This window comes from Phacochoerus africanus, chromosome 6 (genome assembly GCF_016906955.1).
Source record: "Phacochoerus africanus isolate WHEZ1 chromosome 6, ROS_Pafr_v1, whole genome shotgun sequence".
Lineage (NCBI taxonomy): Eukaryota > Metazoa > Chordata > Mammalia > Artiodactyla > Suidae > Phacochoerus > Phacochoerus africanus.
Window position 1 is genome coordinate 29,302,132 of NC_062549.1, and position 24,257 is coordinate 29,326,388.

General features: G+C 41.4%; 1 protein-coding gene across 1 annotated transcript in view; it reads left to right on the plus strand.

Moving 5' to 3' along the window:
* Positions 1 to 2,470: 2,470 nt before the first annotated feature.
* Positions 2,471 to 24,257, plus strand: part of RSPO2 (R-spondin 2) — a 163,888-nt gene continuing 142,101 nt past the window's right edge. The window contains exons 1-2 of the mRNA XM_047783417.1: positions 2,471 to 2,940; positions 3,317 to 3,581. Of these exons, the coding sequence (XP_047639373.1) occupies positions 3,488 to 3,581 (94 nt within the window). The 5' untranslated portion in view covers positions 2,471 to 2,940; positions 3,317 to 3,487. The remainder of the gene's footprint in view (positions 2,941 to 3,316; positions 3,582 to 24,257) is intronic.

Genomic DNA, 24,257 nt, shown 5'->3' on the forward strand with positions numbered 1-24,257 from the left:
AGCCTGCTTTATCAACAAACTAGCCCAAAGAGACAGATTTTAAGACCCCAAGAACTAAGTGTGACAGATTTTTGAAGTTTCGTGGTGTCCTTTAAAAAGCAGAGACAGACCAAGAGAGAGCACAAGAAGAAAGGAATTAGGACTCTGTTACTCCCAGAGCCCATTCTTGCCTTATTAAGAATATTAACTGGAGGTGTTCCCTTCATGGCACAGCAGAAATGAATCCCACCAGGAACCACGAGGTTGTGGGTTTGATCCCTGGCCTCACTCAGCGGGTTACAGATCTGGCGTTGCTGTGAGCTGTGGTGTAGGTCACAGATCAGCTTGGATCTGGTGTTGCTGTGGCAGAGGCCGGCAGCTGTAGCTCTGATTGGCCCCCTAGCTTGGGAACCTCCATGTGCCATAGGTAAGGCCCTAAAAAAAAAAAAAAAAAAAGGAATATTACCCAATCTTCAGCAGAAGTGGTGCTATTAATTTTTTTTTTTTTTTTTTTTTTTTGGTGAGAGGGATCTAGGCGTTCACTAAACTGAAAAGTATCTCTGGTTGAAAAACACCATCAGTGCAACCCAAATGATTACAATGTTGGAAAGTAATCTTTGAAGATGGAAGATTGAAAGTGGTCCCTAAATTTAAAGATGTCAGTGGTTTACTCTCATCTTTCTACATTGAAAACTTATCAATGATGAGTTCGCCCTCACACTGATTAGACTTCATACCTAAACTTCTTGATAGGAAATTGATCGTAAATTAGAACATGGTAGGAGTGAAAGAGATCTTATTCTAATTTCCTAAAACTATCAACAAGGAAACAGTTCCGGAGACTTGCCCAAAGTGACCTCAGTGGTTAATGTTAGAGCTAGAGCTTATTTAGTCTTGTGCTTATTTTTGTCTTTAAATATTTTAAAAGACACTAATGACCACTCATCCTGAAGAGGTCTCAAGACTGTACAGAGAGGCAGAGGGCTCATTTACGGAAGAAGACTTTATTCTCTCACGGATTTAACTCCTTTAGAAGTGTGATAAATTTGGTGTTGGTGTACGCATGTGTGAGCCTATGGGAGAGATGGTACTTATGATGACTGGGGGATAGTCACTGGAATATCAGATTATCATGTCAAATGCTGGGCCATTCCCTAAACTGAAATGCTTCCAATCACTTACGTATTTTGTGACAAAAATCAGACTCCGAAAGCTGAGAAACTGACTCATGATTCTGTTATGTGCTTTGTCAACTCTATATCTGTGCCCTGTGGGCCAACCTCAGGGGCTGAATTTTCTTATTTGGGAAATGGGGCCAAGGACCTCAACTCAGATTTACTTGGGTATTCTCAGGCATACATAAAATGGATAGCACTAAAATTATTAGTACATAAATATTGCAGTGTAATAGTGATGTCTATAAAGAGTTATGGATAGGCATTAAAGGAGCAATTAATAAACACGACTATTCTAATATTCTTATTGTTTCTCTATGATTGTCTCAAATCTCCAAACTTCTGAACGTCTTCTGAAACTGAAGACATAGAGAAGGAAATTTAAATGGTACAAAATGCTAGCATAATAATATGGTACCTGTGGTCATACTTGCAAACATTCATACTGCCATGGTTAGCAATATAAATTCTTTTGCTTAGGGAGTAAATACATTCATTCCTACAGTAATGAATTCAGGACAGATGATTTTCCCAGAATGAAGTCAGAGAGCATCAAGTGTATTTAATGTAACACTTTGTTAAACAGGATATTCCTCAAACTCAAGGCAACTAGAAGTCAGGTCTCCTCAATTCAGGAGACTTTGAGGGTGGGGGAGGGAGAAAGATTATGGATGAGAAATAAACTGTACTTTTCTTTGAAGAGGCAAGGCTCCAATTTCTAGAGTACTGCAAACAAGGGTCAGAGGTATTCTAAGTTTTTCTGGAGGAGACAAAGTCAAGAAATACCATTTCTGAGGATAAGCAAAGGATTAGAATACTCTTTTCACCCCTAAACCGAGGGAGCATTTTAATTTTAGCCGAGTTAACAATCTTATAAATAACTTCTTTATAAATTTAGAAGTGGCAGAGGTGTGGCATCTTTTGCGATATGGCTCAAGTTTAAACTCCGCTTCAGAGGCAGCAGTCAGAGCCTGGAGGTTGGGAAGGAAGGTCTAGGAGAAACCATCAGTCGGTCAGATCTTCCTGCACAAAAGTCGAAAGTCTGCGCTGTGGTTGGAACCGACCCCGTAGCCCCAGAGAGGACGGACGCCTTGGCGGTGAAGACAGCTGAGCTATTGTGCCCAGCACAGTCAGGAGGCGCCTCCACCTCAGCTACTCCTCAATTTAGCCCCCTCACACCCGCCCCCGGAAAGCCCGGAGGGGATTCGCCTAGGGTTGGGCTCGGGGAGGCTGTCAGCGCTCTTTAGGACCTCAGGGAAACCGGAGATATTCTGGCTTTAGGACCCAGGAACTCCGAGGCAGCCCTGACTTAGTTGCCTTGGACCACAGCACCACCTACTTATAGAAGCATCCCGAGCTTCGGCCCGGCAGCATCTCCCCTGGAAAGTGCTCTCGCTGTCCCTTCGGCCTCCCTGGAGCGTTCTTAGAAACGGAGAAACCTTAGCTGTGAAGCGGCTCTGGGGAGAGTTCGGGAAAGCGCAGAATTGGATAGGGACCCAGAGAGTGAGAGAGGGCGCGCCCCTCGCCGGAGGATCGCACTCACTGGTGGGGACGCAGCATCCTAAAGCTGCGGACCCGCCCGCTCCACTGCGCTCCAGCTAGGCGCTGTTAGTCCAGAGGATCCTCCGCGCACTTCGAAACCACTACAGCCACCGGAATCCCGGAGCTGCCACGCGCTCCCGGCCGGTCTCCGCAAACTTTTCCCCAGCCCACGTGCTAGTGAGGCGCCTCGCTTCCCGAGCTCGGGATGGAGCGCGGCGCCTAGGCACGGCGCACCGCCTGAGACGTAAGTGCTCACGGAAGGCGACCCGCACGCTGCCACCACGGCCACTGCGCTCGGGCACCCCGCTGTGGAGCCAAAAAACCGGAGAGCGCGCCCTTAACCTTGCACTCTCGGGGACTGAGAAACTCCTTTTCCTGGAGCAGCCGCACAACGTCCTTCCCCCCGGGTCGGAGCCTATGGGTCCGCAGAGGTTGTTAATTCACTAATTGTAATCACCTTCCCCTCCAAGTTGCCGGCAGCTGTGAGTTCGGGGTTAAGCTGCTCGTGCCAGGCAGTGGGTTTGCTTTTCCCCTCCCTCCCCTGCTTAAATTGGGACGCGTAAAGAGGCTGCTGCCTCCGCGGACCTTTCTCCACAGGGCTTCTCCTCCTCGCCTCTCAGGTTCAAGGCGGAGAGATGCTGATTGCGCCGAACTGACCAGTGCGGGCCCTGAAGCTAGAGGATACTCTGCCTCTGAGTCTTGCACCGCAGCGCAGTCGGCGCTGGCTCCTTGGATGAGCCCTCTAGTTCCCTGACTTTTGAGAGGCGTCTCTCCCCCGCCCGGCCGCCCAGATGCAGTTTCGTCTCTTCTCCTTTGCCCTCATCATCCTGAACTGTATGGATTACAGCCACTGCCAAGGCAATCGATGGAGACGCAGTAAGCGAGGTGGGTTCTACTCTGCCCGGGCGCGTGGCGGCACTCGCTCCGGGACTCAGGTGGGCAGGACCTTGCCTTCCAACCCCGCCTGTGCGCGCCACCGCTCCCCACTTTCCCAGCCCCGGAGCTCCGTCCGCCGAAATCTCTTTTTTCTCCCCTGAAGGCGCGGCGAGCCGGGTGAGCCGAGCGTCCTGCGGGCGCTCAGGGCTAAGTGGTACGGTCCATACCCACGTTAACTGCCGGGCTTCTAATTCTGAACTCTCTTTCGTTTTATCTGGCATCCATTTTTTCTTGTTCTTTTCATCGTTCTCATTTTAGTCCTCTCAACTATCTCCCTTGCACCTCATCTGTGTCTTCCTTGGCCACCCACGTGCGCCCCAAACCCCGACCCCATATCGCTTTGGATAGGCCCTAGTACTGTGCGGTGTGTGTGTGTGTCTGCTGCGAGCGCGAGAGCTGGGGAGGGCTACCAAGTCGATGGGGAGGGCCTGCATTCCAGGAAAGGGGCAACACTGATTTCTTTTTCTGGACCCTAAAACTAGATGGGATGAGCCGCTGAACTTTCTGCATTGAGCCCCCACTCGTGCGCAGGTTTTTTGGGGGAACGCTCTCTTGCAGAGTGGTGTTTTGGGGACAGGCCCGACTCTGCCCTTTCCGTTTAGTTCCCTCAAAAGCAACTATTTCTGAGGTTTCTGTACTCAGTGAAACTCACTTGCGGCTTTTTAGCCGCCCCTCTCCTCTCCATCACCTGTGTGCGCTGCGGGGAGGCGAATGGAAGCCTCCAGAAAGGTTTCAGAGAGCTAGATTTCCTCAAGATTTAGTGAGCCCTTATTTCTGACTCTAAGTCCTGCTCTGGTGCAGCTAATCCAACTGCATTTTAGGGGGAGGGCTGCTAAACACAATTAAGTCTTCTAAAGGATTTAAACGCAAACCACAACCCCTTCACCCCCCCGCCCAGACACACACACTCATCTTGCATTACAGCTCGTGGAAGGTGCACAGCAGCACGTTAGAGTTTATCTGTCTTGGTCTAACAGTTTGGTCTTTTGCGCAGTTAGAATTTGCCTTGGGTTAACAGATTTTGATTTTTCTGGGATATAAACATCTCACTCGACCTGTGATGTGGTTTGTTTATAACTCGTTTTATGGAATCTCCAGTCTTGCATCCAGATTTTGGAGAGAGCTTTTTGCGCCCTAACTTTTCACAGCTTTTTAGGACGTTATTTCGCTGTTCTTACCTACCCTCGGGGTTGAAGGTTAGCCTGCGGAGGGCAGAGCTCGAGATAAATGGTGGTGTCCGCTGCTTCTGTTCTCCAACTGACATTGCGCATCTGTGGTTTGTAAGAAGGATACCCCTTTCTCTCACCCCTATTTCTCTCCCTTTCTCTCTCATTTCTGACATTTGGAAAATGTTAATTTTCAGAAGTTTTTCTGAATAAAAGTACTAGGGAGAAGGTTCTTCCCGAAGGCCATGGAAGTTTGATAAAGTCTTGGAAAACCCTTTTCTATTTTCTTTCACCCCCCCCCCAACCCCCCACCTCCTTTCTCCACCCTAGTGTTTTCTTTCTAGGTATCACTTGGTAGAGCTGGCAATTTTTGATTACACTGTGGTCGAAGTGTTTGGAGAGGCTTCCCCCCCCCCCACCTCTTATAAGTTGCAGTCTATTTGGTTGAAAAGACCAAAGTGCTTACTTAATGTGTTCAAAAATACAGAAATATCTAAAATCCTTGCCAAGTTCTTGTTTATTAGATGAATTGCTAATTCAGCAATGTCTTTCTGATCCACACAGTCTGGCCCATTGTCGTTCAGCGAGGAAGAATCAAGCATATTGTTTTAGTAGAATTTAATGCGGAGATGCTATCTGTTGGAGAACGACATTACAGCACTCCTGCGGCCAGAAGCGATACTGCATGCTTTTCTTTCCAGTACCATCTCCAAAGTTCTGCCTCTGCCTCCTTAGGTATCTGATGCAAAACCTGTTTCGAAGCTGCTTTAGCAAAATCTCATGGGAGTTACCCCCACACATCCAAGTGCTGACATTTAGAAATCCAGTTTTAAAGTGTGCATTAGTAACTTTTGCCAGACCAACTTTTCAGTTAATAAAATTCCCATGCTGAAAGTACATGTAAATCAGCAAGGTTGTAAAGAGGAAAAAAAAAATTGCTATCAAAATGTATGTGTATGTGTTTTTCTTTCTTAAAAGATGTCTCTTCCCAAATCCCAAGTTTCTGGCTAAAATAACTGCGGTCCTTAAAAGTGACCACACTATCTATGCCAACAAAGGGTGTACTGTGTTTTTAATTAAAAGTGGAACTACTTAAAGGGCTGGCTAGACAGTGTAGGGTGATAGTAGCTTTTCTGCTTTGCAAGGAAGCTTAAGGATTGCATTGTGAGAGTTTTGAAATGAATAGAGATCTAACTCAGGTTGTGTGAATTGTCTCTCTTCACAGGCTTAAGCTGGTTTTAATTGATCTCATGTCCACTGATTGATCCTACACCAATTGTTGTGCATACCAAACAATTGGCTTCCCAAAGGAGATTGATTTAAATTAGTTCCTTGGTGAATGCTTGACTACTAGCCAAATCTTGTCAGCAGTGACAGTTGACATGCTAGCGCCTATTGTGGTACCAACACTTCCCCTTTTCCCTTTGTTTTGGATAGTGGCAGTTAAATATTACTTTCTAGGAAGAAAAGTGATTAGTACCTTAAGAAAAGGTGTTGTGGCTTGGAAGATGAGTTATTTTCTTGGCTTTGTCCTATGGTGTAGGCAGAAGTGATACCAGGATTGGTTAGGCTAATGCCTGGGATCTGATTCTTTTTCTTTTTTCATATTCCATCTGCAAATAATCAAACCTTCACTGTGGAGCATTCTCAGAACTCCTTTGGCATTATGTTTAGTCTGCTCTATGATCTCAGATGCTCTATAATATCATTTTCTTAATGAAATAAAATTCTTGGCAGAGATCAGATAATTTAGTCAGTTAAAATCAATTGCATCCAGTCTGGGATAGAGAGCAAATATATCATTTAACTCTATGCTTTATTTCAAAATGTGGCCAAAGGATTGAAACTAAAATGTCAGGCAGGACTTTGGGGGAGACCATCATAAACAACACTTGTCACCTACTGGTCTTTCGTCTGCTATTTAGAAAACAAAACCATACAATAAAAATGCATTTGATAATCACTAATGGGTCCTGGCAGCAATACATTTGAAAGTTAGGCACAAACACAATACCGAGAATGAGTATCTCCTAGAGATACTCCAACTTTCTGAAAAGCTGATTGACAATGTTTTGTCTTTGTGGTAACAGTCATAACTCATTGGCCTCCTCACCCTCCAGTCTCCTTCAAAAACACAGTCATTATTAGCTACCATTAACCCCTGCTGCCTGCATCTGTCTTGGGACTTCTTATGATTGATTTGTATGGTAAACTGTTACTTGATTTGTTTTTTTATCTTGTTGGAATGGTTGTAAGCCTCATTTCAGGCTGAATTAACTGAAAGGTGAATAGACAAATCATAACTTTGTTAGGTATTCTGGGATCTTTTGAGCTTGGTGTGTAGTGGTTTAATTTTATATTTCTTTCATTCTTTTTATATGCCCAGTCACAAATTTACCAGGGATTTATGAATACTTCTTGATGAAACTCTTTAAAAGCAGCAAGGCTCCTAGACATATGATTGTGTTTCTGGTGGCTGATGGTAGGGGGCGTGGTATGACAAGTGTTTCTTTTGCTAGCCTTTTCCCCACTGAAGCCTCAGCTTCTCCCTCCCTAATCTCTCATTTCCCTATGATTGGATTTGGCCTCTTCCATGAGACTGAAGTGTTTATCACAAATAGTGTGGTATGTTTCTGGCAGCTAAGGTAGTTAAAGAAAAAATACATGTTTTCTCTTAGAACTTATGGGGCTAAATTTACTTGTATTTTTTTAAAAATTGAAGAGATGTGGAGAAGTGACAAGTTTTACAAGTACTTTTAATAATAGCTTATTTCTCTTAGTATCCTTTCAAAATACAAAATGGCACATGGAACACATTAACCTATGCTTAAAAGCTTCAAAAAAACATTTGTATGCTTGTTTTTTTAAGTTCCAGAGCATTTCAGAAAAGCTCATGTGATGCTTCCCTTTGCAGCTTAACTTTACAGCATAAATATGTTCTTTTCTCTTGTTCTCTTTTGTTAATGGGCTTTTCCTCCAGCATAAGTCGGAGTTTTTCTGGCCAGTATCTTACCAGCACACAGCGGTTAGAAAGGTTAGAAAGTTGCCGTGCCCCAACCAACATCTTATTAATTACGCTCTTAAGATTTGGAAGTGATTGAGAAGAGGTGAGATTTCCCCAACCCTCCACTTAATTCTGGCTTTCATTATCTGTTTATAAATCCAGCTTGGGTAGAATACAATATGTATAGAAATCACAAGTTAGAAATGACACTTCTCATTTCTTAATGCAAAACCACCTCGATTTATTCAGAAACTAAATGACCAGTTTATGGATTATCTAGGCTACTTTTTACTTCTTTTTTTCCAACTGACTGCCTTTTGAACCATTGTTTTTCCTGGAAATAAGCACTCTTATCCCTCTCAAGTTGAAGAAATAGATGACAAATCATTTGGCATAATACTTGATAACCACTCTGCTAAAAGAAGGTGGTAATCCCTGAGATAAAAATAAAATTAAAAATTTTCTCTTCAAAAAATTTTCTTTGTTCATTATTTTTTTTTCATTATTTGCAATAATCAAGTCTTGACGTTAGATACAGTATTGCATTTGTTATATTTGTAAATTTCCATTATTTGCAGCAGTCAAGCCTTGACCATTAGGTACAGTGTTACATTTGTATAAATTTTAACATTTTTGGCTGGAATAAATATGAAGGTGCTAATTAATAAAGTACATAAATCATTTATATATGATAGGGAAGGCATATCTATTTACATGCATATATGTAGGTGTGTGTGGAAGGGAGGATGTTATGACTACGGAGCATTGGGTTTTTGTCGCTAAAAGGATATTTATCCTTCTTTCTCACTTGTCTTCTCAGGATGACAGAATAGGAAGGGACAGAGGAAAGGGGGAGCTGAGGGGGTTAAGGACTAGAAGAAAGAATGAGTAAGCAGAGAGTGTTTCTGCTCTTTCAAAGCTCACCCTCCACCTAGTCCTCTCTGTTCCAGGACCTTTCTGTATGTCACCCTCTGTTCAAGCATGCTGCCATCCCCCTCATCCTAAAATTCTTCATTTTCTTCTTCCTTACATGACATTCCAACCTCTCATTTCTTCACTTCAACCCTTCTCTTGTGTTGCCTAATCATCCTGTTTGCTTCATTCACTGTTCAGTCTGTCACAATCTGGCTTCTACCCCCACCATTTTAGAGTTTTCTTAATGGTCATCCATACTTAATACTAAACACCAAACCCCACCAATGTGGTTTCAGTCCTCCCACCCCTGAGATGATCCCTCCTTTCCAAAACAATCTCTTCCTTTGGTTATTGACAACTGTGCTCTAATTTCACCTCCCACATTCTGCGTGTTCTTCAGCTCCGGTGCCCTCATTTAGGGTAGCAGGCTAGTATTTCTTTGCCTTTCTTCTTTCTCTTGGGGGATTTTATCCATCCCTGTATCCTCAACTGCCTTTTCCATGTAAAGTCCTTTACTTCTACCCTGCTTTTGAGCTTCAGATTTTATTACACTCTGATTTCCCAGATATTGCCCATTCATGCCCCCTCATAGACAGATGAATGTTCTATTCTATGCCCACTCAAACTTGACAATTCATTTCTTCCTCTCTGCCCTCTCCCAGATGAGTTCCTCTACCTGTATTCCTTGTTTCTGCTCATGGGTTTCTATGTATCAAGGCTGGAAACCTCACTGCAGTCTTTGACTTTCTTAACTTTCCTATTGTCTCTCTCATTGATTCATTCAGTCTTAGTGGGTATCAGAAATGTTGTTTATATCCATCCCGTACTTCCCAAAGGTATTTCCTAGCTCAGATCCTCACTGACTCCACATCTCCCATTGTCCACTTTTCCTCACTCCATCCTTTATAATGTTGCCACATTGAATTTTTCTCAGCGTGATCCACAGATGGGATCATGGTACATCTTTGCTAACCATTTCCAAGCCCTCAGGTCTCCATATTGACTGCAGAATAAATTCCAGCTTCTTTCCCCGTGCATTCAAGGGCTCCACCATCTGACCACAGCCTGTTTCTAACCTTCCACCACCATGAAAGTACTATATGCTTAAGCTATATCAGATTATTTCATTTCCAAGCACCCTGTTGTATTTTCATGTTTTTGTGTTGTTGAGCATGTGGCGGTGCCCAGCTAAAATGTCACTCTCTCTAGAAAGCCTTCTGGGAGAGTTCCTGTTGTGGCTCAGTGGTTAATGAACCCGACCAGCATCTATGAGGATGTAGGTTTGATCCCTGGCCTTGTTTAGTGGGTTCAGGATACGGCATTGCCATGAGCTGTAGTGTAAGTTGCAGATGTGGCTTGGATCCTGCATGGCTGTGGCTGTGGTGTAGGCCAGCGGCTACAGCTCCAATTTGACCCCTCTCTGGGAACCTCCATATGCCAAGGGTGTGGCCCTAAAAAGACACACACAAAAAAGAAACCTTCCTGGGATTTTTCTCCAGTAGTTTTCTTAGCTCTTTATGCTACCCCCAAAGCACTCTTGTGTCCCCCTTTATTCTGATTAACTTGCCACATGTGTCACCCTCACTATATTTTAAGCTCCTCTTGGGAGAAACTTTGGCATATTCATCTTAATTCCCCAAACCAGGCTGAATAGACTGCTTCCTCCACAAATGATGGCTGAATAAAAAATCATTGACAATGAGGTTTTTTTTCTTTTTCCTTAGGGCCACACCTGTGACAATAGAAGTTCTCAGGTTAGGGGTCGAAAGAGCTGCAGCTGCCAGTCAGAGCTACAGCCACAACTTTGTGGGATCCAGGCCTCATCTGTGTCCTACACCACAGCTTGTGGCAATGCAGGGTTCTTAACCCACTCTGCGAGGCCAGGGATCAAACTCTCATTGCCATGGATACTAGTTGGGTTCTTAACCTGCTGAGCCAAAACAGGAACTCTATGATACTTTGCTTGCCCTTAAGATAATGTTTATATCTTAATGAGGAAAGTTTTTCTTTTAAATTTGAAGTTATTTACGCCAAATTGAAGTTTTAATGAATGATTAGATAATAGGCATAATTTCATTATTTACTATTCTTTAAAGACAAGCAACACTGACATAAAAAAGCATCCCCAGCCCAGTCCGTACTCTGAAGTCTATTCTGATAATCTTCAGAATTTCAGAGTAAACTATTGTGTGTGTATGTGTGTATATTCATATACCTATTCATTATATGAATAATAGAGTATCACAAAAGACTGGTGAATTTGGGACAGGGAAGGGGAAACTCTGTGAGAGTTACCTGTACTTAAAAATACTTCTACAGGGAGTTCCTATCGTGGCACAGTGTCAGTGAATCTGACTAGGAACCATGAGGTTGCGGGTTCAATCCCTGGCCTCACTCAGTGAGTTAAGGATCCCGTGTTGCCATGAGCTGTGGTGTAGGTCGCAGATGCAGCTTGGATCCAGTGTTGCTGTGGCTGTGGTATAGGCCAGCAGCTGTAGCTCTGATTGGACCCCTAGCCTAGGAACTTCCATATGTTGCAGGTATGGCCCTAAAAAGACAAAAGACCAAAAAAAAAAAAAAACTTCTACAGAAAGGTGACCCTAAGAGATTTTCATCCCCAAACATTTTGTATGAATAATCATTTATAGAAAAAATAGTTGTTACTGTCTTAAAAAGCAGAGTCATAATTAATAACATAGATAAATTAGTGCTGGCAAATGTTCAATCTTCTATATGACTTTAGAAATAGATATAGTGCTGTAAACATACCTATGAGAGACACAGCTGTGCATGTATTTTAGAATAAGTTCTTCTGTAGGTATAAATAGACTACAATTTTTTGTACAGTGCGTTCCAGGAGAGCACTCACATTTCACTACCCTTTGAAGGACGTGAGACTGGTTTGACTAATAAAGAAGGTGAGCTGCTTGCTGAAGGTGTAATTTTAAAATAATAGTCAAGTGGAAGAGAAAGAGAACCAGAATTCACCCCTCTTGAATCCACTGGCTTTTCCTGTACATGGTACACTTTCAATGTAAGTGTTCATTTTAAAAAAAGAAATCACTTTTGAACCCATTCAGAAGTTCTTTGGACCCAGAATTTTACTGAGCTTCAGAACTTCCTACAACGCATAATTACGCTAATAAAATAGCTAGTATTATGTAACTGAAGGCTGAAGTTGTCAAGTAACTGAGATGTAGGACCATAAGTGTGATCTGGTTAAAAACTTGCGTACTCATATTCCTATTTTTTTCATTATTATTCTTGAATATGAATTAAAGGAATCTTTTATGTCTGGTACTCCAGTAGCCAGAACAAATATGTGTGTATGTGTGTATTTGTGTATCAATATATGTTTGTAGGTGTGTACATATATGTAGTTTATACATATGTATGTGTATCATAAAACCATCATATAGTCAGAATAGCCAAAACAGCTTAGAGAAAAGCTAAGTAAATGTTACTTTTATTTACTCTCAAGATGTAGAGAAACTAATTATAGGTTGTTTTGCCTCCCCCCGTCTCATCTAGTCATTTGGAGAAAACCTTCGCAGTTACTTGAAACTGTCCAATTTTTACCATCTGCCGAAGGATACTAGGAGCACTTATAAAGCAGGTTAGCTGGCTCAGCACATTTCTTTTGAGCAAGAGCTTCTTAACTTGGGGTCCAGAGGTGGGGCCATGATTTTTGTGAGTCTCCTGAAATAGAAGCAAAACAGTTTCTGTTTCTTTTTAGAGTGTAAAGAGAGGGCCTGGAGCTTTCACTGAAGTCTTAAAGTGGCCATGGTTCATCCTTCCTTCAACAGGGTAAGAAGCTTTGGTTAAAGGAATAGGAGGTAGGCCTTCTTTATTTGCATGATGTCAGATGGCTGCTTTCAATTGACATGGACATTTGTTTCCTGAAAGTTTGTTTTCCACGTGTGGGTTTACAGCCATTTGCCATGTGTACATGAGTACACTTCACAGTGTGAAGACACATTTGAAGTACTATCGCAAGACTGTTTCAGTAAATAATTACTTGGCTTTCTCAAGGGCAATAGTTGTCAAATTCTCTTCCTTCCCCTAAAAAGTTTATAAAAGTAAAAAATAAGTACACTGAATACGGGGTTCTGTTAAAACTTCTCATATGGTCTAATTTTTATCTTGTTAACTAAACAGTTACGTAAAGTTTTAGGAATCAGTGTTGAAATTTTTCAGCCGATGACGATGAAGGGCTGGCAGTGACAGGATTTGTATGTATCACACTGCCAGTTCACAGACTGGGAAGAACCAGGCTGAACACTCTTCAATTCTGGTCAAGTGGGCTTCTGCTAGATCTTTGCTGCTGGGTCAGCACATGTGCAATTTTTCTGCAGGGACAGCCGCAGTCTCTCACCCATCACTGGATTCAGCAATCCTACCAGCCACTTAGCAATTAAAACACGCAGAGCGATAGAGGGCGCACTTTGCATTCTTTTCCTCGCGCTTTGTTCTCTGAAGTGTTGTAGATTTTGTGCTTGCTTTGCTCTTCCCCCTGTAGGTTCAAACAGCAAACCTGTTCTACTCTTTCCAGTAAGACTGATGCAGTGAACAACCTGACCTCCTCACAGAGAGGGAGGGGGAAAAGGAGAGAGAGAAAAAGAGAGAGAGAGCTTTCACTTTTACTGAGCATTTCTGGTTTTGGTCCCTAGACTCCTTTTGACAAGGCCCTCACAGACTTAAAGGGCAGACTTAACCAGCCTCACAGTTTTAGTAACTGTAGTACCTTTAATGGTAGAGATTGTTTAGCTTGGAGGTGGATTCCAGCTTCTACAGACACTTTGGAAAACATCAGTTTTTCTTTTCTTTTCTTTTTTCTTTTTTTAAGAATGTTTTCTATAAAGTGCATGCCTAAAACTTTAAGCAACTGGTAAAATTCAGGATTGACCAAGTGACTAATACTTTGCAATTGTTTGCCAAGTTCTTTAATCTTTATGTAGAGACCTAATTCTTTCAATGGATCTCTCAAATTGTAGCCCTTTGAGAATGGTAAAGATTGTCTGATCTTGAAAATCCAGTTTATTTTTTTTAAGGTGTTCTTTCCCCTCTATGTAATAAAGTCTGACTAGGATTTAAAAATTCTCTGGCCCCTCTTTGCTGATCATCTTACATTCATGTTCTAAGGCCTCTTTCTTGTAGTCAAATCTGGCTTTTAATGTTGCGGGATTTGTGCTGTATCTTCATTAACCTGCGTGTTTAGTTTATCACATTGCTCCCCCCACCCAAGATCAGGTTTCAGTTTATTTGAATCATAGCGAGGTTATGATTGTGACCAATGTATGACCAAGTGGTTGTGTCTTGTGCTGCCCCCATCCCGACCACCCCCAGTCTTTGGAGAACTTCTTGTTCTCAGGTCTTCCACAGCTGTAACTGGTCTTTGAAGACTCTGCACTGAATGATCCCAGTGGATTGGGAAGAATTGTACCTGGGACTCCCAGGTTAACACCCTTAAATATAAATGAAGACAGTTCTAGTTTTTGACTTGTCCTTGGGATAATTCTTATAGGTGGAAGAATATTTTGTTAAAATTCTAATTTTAGACACTTGCTTCTTAGTGATATTGTAGACATTCATTTCTTTGAAGTGTATGTGTGTGTTTAAGGGTCACGTTTAAAGGGAATTTTGAGGGACTCCTGGGAATTAGTTCTGAGTTTTTAGTATTAAGACATGGCAGAGAACAGCTATAGGTTGAGTGAGCATAAAGAGCAAACTAGCTCAGACTTTTTCCATTTATCCAAGGATCTAGATATATGTCTAATGTTTAGCGAGAAATCAGAGAAATCAGGGCTGTCTTATCCCTGATAGCATTCCTTCTTCTGGCAAAAGGTACCTTGTGGTCACTTTCCTTCTATCAACTTAGTATTGTAGAGAAACTTTGTAAGGGTTAGGAGACTAACAAAGACTAACATTTGAAAAACCAAATGTTGTTTGATAGTGGACAGTGGTGGTTTCCAGAAATGTTATTAATGGGTTGAGGTCAGTTTGTGGTGGAGCCCGGGAAGCCATTCACTCCACTCCTGGTGGTAAGTCCTTTGGTGGCTGATGTGATTCCTGACTGAAATCTGTCCATTGCTTTGTCTCTCTCCTTTAGATAACAGTGTCTTGAAAAGTTGATCTAGGGCTTAACAATTGTCCCTTGAAAATTGATTGTCCAAAGTTATGAACTTTGTGTGACTTAATTGTTCCTTTATGTAGGAGTAAAAATAATGAATTCTTTACAGCTGTTATGGGTGATAACATCAGTTTGACTTGAAAGTGACTCAAAGTGAATAATAACTATTCTAAAGGCTTTCTCAGGCTTCAAGTAGTCATCTTTTTTGTTGAATTCTGGGAGAGAGTTTTAAAGAAATGGGAGAGCCTGGACCTAGAGAGAGGAAGAAAGAGCAGGAACAAGATCACTCCTTTCAAAAACTCCAGGCCTTCCATGTGGAAAAAGGATGTGATTTATTCTCTGTACTTTTTTGGGATTAAGACCAAATGAAGGAGGCTCATAGGGAGGAAAATTATGGCTTATATTTAGGAAACTATCCATTAATATGAGACCCTTTCTTGACGCCCTGAATCATTGGAAATTCCCTTTTTCAACAATGAACGATATCTCTTAAGAGTGGCCATATTGAGTGTAGAGAAAATTTGAAGGTTCACTCACACCATAAGAGCTATGATGAGATATAAACAATGCATCTGGCACCTAGTCGATATTTATTTTTATTTAAATTTATTTTAAAAAGTATAGTTGATTTATAACGTGCCAATTTCTGCTGTACAGTAAAGCTACCCAGTCATACATATATATACATTCCCTTTCTTATGTTATCTTCCATCATGGTCTATCCCACGAGACTGGGTACAGTAGGACTTCATTGCTTATCCATTCTAAATGTAATAGGCATCTAATAGGTATTTAAATAGAAATTCTTTTTTTTTTTCTCTTTTTCTTTTTTCCTTTTCTAGGGCCACTCCCGTGGCATATGGAAGTTCCCAGGCTAGGGGTCTAATCAGAGCTGTAGCCACCAGCTTACGCCAGAGCGATAGCAATGCAGGATCCAAGCCGCATCTGCAACCTACACCACAGCTCATGGCAACACAAGATCCTTAACCCACTGAGCAAGGCCAGGGATTGAACCTGAAACCTCGTGGTTCCTAGTCGGATTCGTTAACCACTGTGCCACGATGGGAACTCCCTAAATAGAAATTCTTGTTGACAATTATTCAGACTCAAATACTAAGATCTAAATTGTGTCCTTCCTAAATAGGGGACACTAAACAAAATTACTTCTTTAGATTCTGCATTGTCTGCCTCTGAGTCATCATTCTAAATGTCAATAAGTAATATTATACATATTGAAATTTAATCTGAATTATTAATAAAGAAAAGACATTTATTAATTCTAATGTGACCATGATGTTAAGTTCAAGTATGTTTAATTTTAAGAGAGTCAGATTTCAATTCAACTATAACCAGCATGGGTTAAACCATGCAAATACTTTGCTTTCTTTAATGGGGTTACTAGCCTGGAAAATAAAGAAGCATTAGACAAAAACTCAATACCTTGCACTTATGAAAGCATAACAGGCTTAAGTTTTTTTGGAGCAGATAGAAAAATGCACATATATCTTATGTTTTTTTTTTCCCCCTTGAATATGACAGAATGGTGAGTGATGGATTGATGTGCACTTTACAGGAAGCCTCTGATATAGTAAAGGATTCTCTCTCCAGCTTTATTGGGAACAGTATTTTCTTAGTGATTTGGTTGAAAACGGATGGCATGTCAGTCACACTTTTGCATAATAAGTTGAATAGGCAGTTAAAATATTGGTTGACTTGGTTACGAAAAGATCTTGATGGTGGGGAATGGAAGCATGAATTTATGAATGAAATCTTAACTGGACAAATAAAGAGTTTAGATCTTGTGATCAAAAAACCAACTGTGGAAGAGTAGGATGACAAGGGGTTATCACGGACTTTTGACTCATTCTGCCATTGCCAGGTGATGTAGTTGTAAAAAGGAATTGGCCTCATTAAGAGGAATATTTACCAAGATTCAAGAATAAGACAGGTGAAGGTGTTCATCCTGCACCAGTGTTCTGCTCTAGATGTCATTATTTTCAGAAGTGGATTGGCAGCACGTGATAATACTGTATTGATTTACTAGGGCTACTGTAACAAAGTACCACAGAGATGGCTAAAAAGAACAGAAGTTAATTTTCTCATCATTCTGGAGGCTGAGAGTCCAAAATAAAGATGTCGGCAGGTGTGTGCTCCCACTGAGCCTGTAGGGGAGGATCCTTTCTTGCCTCTTCCAGCTTCTGGAAGCCCCAGATGTTCCTCAGTTTGTGGCAGCCTAACTCCAACCTCTGCCTTCATCTTCATGAGTTTGTCATCCCTTTTGTGCTGGTCTTTCAGCTCTTCTTATAACACTACTACTTATATTGGACTAGGGCCTGCTCCAGTGACCTCATATTAACTTGGTTATAGCTATGTAGACACAATTTCAAAATAAATTCAGAGTTACAGGCTCTGAGGGTTAGGACTTCAGCATATATGGGGTGGGGGTGCAAGTCAACCCATTCAAGCTGTGTTAGACCCCTGAGTTCTTTTTTTTTTTTTTTTTTTTTTTTTTTTTTGCTAATTCTTGAGCCACTCCTGCGGCATATGCAGTTTCCCAGGCTAGGGGTCAAATTGGAGCTGTTAGCCGCCAGCCTACGCCAGAGCCACAGCAACGGGGGATCCAAGCCATGTCTTCATCCTACACCACAGCTCACGGCAACGCCGGATCCTTAACCCACTGAGCGAGGGCAGGGATCTAACCCGCAACTTCATGGTTCCTAGTCGGATTCGTTAACCACTGAGTACTGGTGGGAACTCCCTGAGTTCTTTTTTTTAATTCATTCACTCATTCATTTATTCACCCAGCAAGCTCACAGGCCACTTATTTTTTCATTCTCATTGACTCTAGACTCCGTGGAATGTGTAATTAGTGATTGTGCCCTAATAATAATTAGTGTTAAGTTATGACAATAGAAGTAAAATGATTAGTAGAGGTTAGACCACTGCAGCCAGATTGTGTTCTGCACATAAAGCATGATATTAATGTCACTCCCTGGCCATGTGCACACAGCAGCCCTAGGGAGATGCTTTAGACATGGCTAATAACGGTATAGGTTTTGAAATAGGACCCTCAAATTCCATCCTGCCCCTGAAGTTCTGCGAAACTGCACAAACCCAAAGAACTACCTGAATGTGTTGATTATATTTTCAAAAAAATCCACAAGTCAAATTGGCTTCTTGTTCATCTAAAGGTAAATACTCTGTTTAACTGGTTTCCTTTTGAAGTTGATTGAACTCCAAGAGCTTGTTATCCTCATGAAGTCATGTTTGTGAAGTAATTGCTTCAATCTCAACCCAGTCTGCTGTCCAGTAGCATCTGGTGTCAGAGGTGCCTTAAATTCCCTCTGATTTTGAGTAGTGTCTAATATTGACACTGCCAAGGGAGGTCGATCTGTTCATTACTTGTCTGCTATATAAAAGGCTAGTAAGAATATTCTTTTTTTAAATTTTTCTTTTTTTTTTCCCCACTGTACAGCATGGGGACACAGTTACACATACATGTATACATAATTTTTTCTCCCTTTGTCGTGCTGCGTTGTAAGTAGACATAGTTCTCAGTGCTACACAGCAATGTTCATACATTTAAATGTGAAATACTCAAACATACACAAAAGCAGAGGAGCATAATGACTGCCCATCACCCAGAGTGAACAAGTATTGAGATTTTGCTGAACTAGTTTCATCTATTCTTTATTCTTTTTAACTTTTTATTGTTATATGTTAAAATCTCAGATATTATATCATTTTACCATCTCTCTTTCTTTATGCATTTCTTACAAATACGGACGTTTTCTTACCAAACCACAGTGTCATTAACATACCTAACATGATTGCTTATTCTTGGTAGCACCTCATAGTCAGTATGCCATCAGACATCAGTTGCCTCAACAATGTCTTTATACAGCTGATATGTGTGAATCTGCATTAGCTTCACACCCTCTCATGGAACTTGGTTTATATGTACCTCAAGTTTCTTTGATTCTAGTACTTCATCCCCACCTAGTTTTCCATCTTACTAAAAAACATCACATCCCTTTTCTACAGAAAGTCTGATGTTCTGGATTTTTCCATTTGCTCCCTTGGAGTCATTTGATTTCCTCTCTCCTCCATGTCTTTGTAAACTAGAAGCTCTCCTTAAAGGTTTGATTACATTCAGGTTCAACTCTTTTGGCTGGAACACTTCCCAGGTGCTGCTGCCACTTCACATTACAACACAGGAAGCACATAACACCCCATCCTTTCTTAGTGATGCTAAGATTCATCAGAGGATTCGTGTGGTAACTGTCTGATTCCTCCATTTTGAGGGTCCCATTAACCTTTCAAGTAATGGTTTCTTGATTCATGATCTTTGTCTGGATCGCCAGTTTCTTTATCGATTGTAAAATAGTTTTCTTTATTCTTTCTACATTTATTAGCTGAAATTCTTCAATTAAAAAAAGAACTGTTCCTTTTCAACCATAGACAATTTGTTAACTATAAACAGTTCTTATAGGGAGAGCAGGCAGCACACTTCATTCTTCCTCTTTAATTGCAGAGTAATTTTCAGGGTAAGGAGTTGATGCATGTTTGGCTGGCCAGAGGGTCAGCTTTACTACAAGTGAATAAAACGCTTTGATTTATGTCAAGCCATGGCCTGTCAGATGGAGGAGGTGAAGTCTTCCAACAGTTTCTGCTTAGTGAAACATGAGTGGTAGAATGACATTAAAAAACCCCTCTTTTTGGCTTCTGCTAACAGGAATGAAATGCAAACCTTCTGAAAACCTGAATTCTATTAGATATCTTCTGATAATGTTTTCTGTTAACAGCTCTCAGAGAAGCTACTGAGTGAATGTACAGTGGCTTCATCCTAGTGTAATCTGAGGCTCATTGGGTAGAAAAACAGTACTTTGTGCTACTGAAACATTCTCTAGAAGGCTTAGGGAGGGGAGGAAGGAAAATATTTGAGGAGATCAACTGGATGTTGTAGAATTCAAGTAATGGCACCTGAGAAGGATTAAAGTTTCCTCAAACACGATCTGAATGGCAGCTGGCCACCTAGAATGTGCTCCCTGTGCCCATCATGGCTCGTTTTTAGCTGTACAATCTTTAACTTCTAGGCATGTGAAGGAAAGGGTCTAGAGAGGATGTCTTCAGTGCCTAAAGTGGCTGTAAAAGTTGTAAAAATAAATGAGAACATTCCTTTCTTATTAGCTGCAGCTAGTTGTTGCCAATTTCAGAAATCTTTTCTTTATCCACTTTATTTATTTTTTAGTCTTTTTGCCTTTTCCAGAGCCACAGCTATGGCATATGGAGGTTCCCAGGCTATGGGTCAAATGGGAGCTGTTAGCCGCCAGCCTACGCCAGAGCCACAGCAACGCGAGATCCGAGCCGCGTCTGCAACCTACACCACAGCTCACGGCAACCCCAGATCCTTAACCCACTGAGCAAGGGCAGGGACCGAACCCGCAACCTCATGGTTCCTAGTCGGATTCGTTAACCACTGCACCACGATGGGAACTCCCCAAACTGTATGATTTTAAGTAAGAAAACAAATGAGCTATATCCAGTAATTAAGGCCAATAGTTCATGTCTCATTTTCTTTTTTCTTTTTTTTTAGGGCCACAGCTGCGGCATATGAAAGTTCCCAGGCTAGGTGCTGAGTAGGAGCTTCAGCTGCCGGCCTGCATCAGAGCCACAGCAATGCCAGATCCCAGCTGCATCTGCAACCTATACCACAGCTCATGGCAACACCGGTTACTGAGCGAGGCCAGGGATTGAACCCACGTCCTCATGGATACTTGTTGGGTTTGTTATCACTGAGCCCCAGTGGGAATGCCAATGTCCCATTTTCTTTAGTTTTGAAATTTATTATGATGGTAAACCTCATTTTGTTAAGATATTTAGGTATTTTTTTTTCTTGGAAGCAGGTGGTAAAAACTTTACACTGTGTTCATATAAATCAGTTAAAAAACCACTTACTGTGGACTTTTTATGGATATAATTTGAACATTTATTTACAGTTGGAAATTTGGAAAATGGGGAACAAGACAATGAAGAAAACCATAACTACTGATAATCTTTGCATTCAGCAATAGCCACTGTTAACATTTTGGCTTTTATCATTCTAGATGTTTCTTCCTCTTATATGTAACATAAATATAAGATTTTAAAACTTAATACATCATAAAGAACGTATTCATAACTATTTTAATGATGTCTGCTTTATAAGTCATTGTTCATCATGAATTTTTTAAATCCATTTCCTTCTCATTGGACAGTTAATAATACTGAAAACATAATATTGAGATGTTTAATAATGCTGCTGTGAACATCCTTGTATCTTTTCTCACATCTCTTTTCCTTGTGAATCATTGATAAAACTATACCTAACAGATAATATATGCTAATCATTACATTTATTGAGCACTTACTATATGCCAAGCATTGTTCTTCATGCTACATATTATTTAATCCTCAAATGACTGTTTTTCTCCCCATTTTACAAAGGAAGATTCTGAGGCACAGGAAGATAAATTACTTGCCGAAGGCCACAGAGCTAGTAAGTGGTAGGGCTAGAATTTCAGTCTAGGCGTTTTGACTCATCCATACTCTTAAGCACCAAGATGGAAAAGTGAGGCTTTTGATCTTACTGCCAGTTGCTTTCCAGAATATGGTACTGATTCTTATTCTATAGGTGGGAAATGGTGTGTGCATGTTGCCTTGAGTCTTTGAGACTATTTTGAAAAACAGTTTGATTACTCCTACTGAGAATAGAAGGAGGTGTCTTCCTTACCTTTGAGAAGCTCACTATTTAATAAAACATTAATAGCCACTTAGTTATATAAACCTTTATTCCTTTTGTTCTCTGCAATACCCATGATTTCTGTACCCCTCTCTAGGATATTTTGAATCCTCCTAGGTCTATTGCCATTTTATAGATCAAGTTATTACCATCTCCCTCCTGAACCACATGGCTCTCTTTCTAGCTGATATCCCTGCAGTCCATTCTCTACAAGGCAATCAGAGAAATTATTTATGAAACATAATTCAGGAGTTCCTGTTGTAGCTCAGTCTGACTCATGTCCATGAGGATCTGGGTTTGATCCCTGGCTTTGCTCAGTGGGTCAAGGATCCGGCATTGCTGTGAGCTGTGGTGTAGGTCACAGATGTGGCTTAGATCCCGTCTTGCTGTGGCATAGGCAGGTGGCTACAGCTCCAATTAGACCCCTAGCCTGGGAACTTCCATGTGCCGCAGGCCTTAAAAAGCAAAAAGCGAACAAACATTTGATTCTGCCACATAAGTGCTTCAGTGGTTTTGATTTCCATTATGTCTAAAATAAAACCCCAACTCCTCACTCAGCCTGGAAGGCCATGTGTGACCTGGTCACTGTTTATTTCTCCAACCCTCTGTTGTCTCAGTCCCAGTGGCCTCTTCCTGTTTCTCAAACACTCTAATCTTGTTCCTGTCACAGGACCTTTGCATTTGCTGCCGACTCTGACTAGAAAGTTCTTTTCCTGCCTCTTCATGACCAGCTCCTTTCCAGACAACTATATTGAAAGCAGCATTTCTCTTCTCTCTCTCTGTTTTCTGCAGTTAAAGCTATCAGGGGCAGGGTAGGGTGAGGCAGGAGGGCTGCCTATGGCACATCTCTAAGGTATGCTCTTAGATTTATACTCAGATTTGTTTTAAGGGCCAGGGATCAAACCACAGTAGTGACAATGCCAGATTTTTAACCAACCAGGTCACCAAGTAACTCCAACTGTTCATTTCTTCAACATGGTAGCATTTTTTTCCTTGATCCTGTGGAGAGAACACTGCTTATTCATCAAAACCCATTTTTGCGTTGGGCATTTGGTGAGACCAGGTTTCCCAGCCTCACTTAGAGTTGGTTGTGGCCATGAGTCTGAGTTTTGTCCTGGAACATGTGCGCAAGAGGTGTATTCACTGCTTCTAGACCTGCCCCCACAGTCTCCCTGGGGAAGAGTCTCTCTTCTTGAGTTGGCCAACTTGGTGCCGGGGATCTAGCCCCCTTCTTTGAGCCCCCTGGGTGGGGGGTGGCAGGACCACCAGGTAAGCAGGGCTTGGGTCCCTGGATGACTCCATGGGAGTCCCCCTGCTGCATATCTGCATGGGGCCATCGGCAAGAAACAAAGTCCTTTGTGTTAAAGCCACTGAAATGTTGACATCTGCAGCAAAGTGGATGAATCTGGAGGGCATTATACTCACTGAAATAAGCCAGCCAGACAGAGGCAAATACTTCAGGCATCACTTATATGTGGAATCTTAAAAAAAAAATGTCAAACTTGTAGAAATAGAGAAGTAGTTGCCAGGGACGAAGGAGTGGGGAAAATAGGGAGAGGTTGGCAAAAGGTTTCAGGGTCTCAGTTATAAGATGCATAAGATCTGAGGATCTCATGTAACATGACTATAGTTGATGACACCGTACTGCCTCATTGAGATTTGCTAAGAGACTGAGGCTTGAAATGTTCTCACCAAAAAAAGGTAAATGTGGAATGATGGGTATGTTAATTAACTTGATGGAGGACCTCTTTCACAATGTAAATGTATGTCTAATCACATTGTACACTTTTAAATATATTACACATTTGTCCATTGTACCTCAATAAAGCTGAGAAAGAAGCTAGCATTTCTGATATAGGCTGTCTTATCCACACCAGAGCTTTTGAAACATAAGCTCCAAAAGGGTGGTGACCTTGTTCACATCATATGCTTAGTGCCCAGCACAGGACCTAGTCTGTGGGTATCAAAGAAATGTTTTTTGAACAAATAAAGGCAGAATATCAGTAACAGCATTCGAGCAATCCAAGACAGAATGCTAAAAGAAGGATATGGATGGGAAGTGTCTTCTTGATTCAGGGAAGGGAGCTGATGATGTTCCAGGAAAAGATTTCATGAAAATAGGGACTTAACCTTAAACATAAAAGATTCACTGTTTCTAAAATGGTCCTTAAAGTTCTTAGTGACTGATACTTTAGAAACCTATACCAAAGGTGCAGTACAGTGATTTCATGCTGAATGTGTAGAATTTAATAATAACAGCTGACACATTAGGCTGTATTCAATGATTTTTATAATTGCCCACCTATAGCTGAAAAATATTGAAAGTTTATTTCTTACTGATAATGCTTAATATATATTTGAACTTTTAAGAATTTAATTGATGTGAACGAGAAGGGATGTCAGCTCTTATTACTGATAGGGTGAAATTCCTTGATGTTCAAGGTTCCGTAGATTATTTTGCTTCCCTAGTGATAGAAATACTAGTTTGGAGTTAGGATCCGGTGGCATTCCTTCTAGAAGTGTCTATGGGCTCTAGGGAGAGAGCATGTGTCACACTGTACTGTTGTTGATGGGAAGGATTTTTGGTCAAGATTGAGGATTTTTTAACGTTTTAAAGAAGAGAACCTGT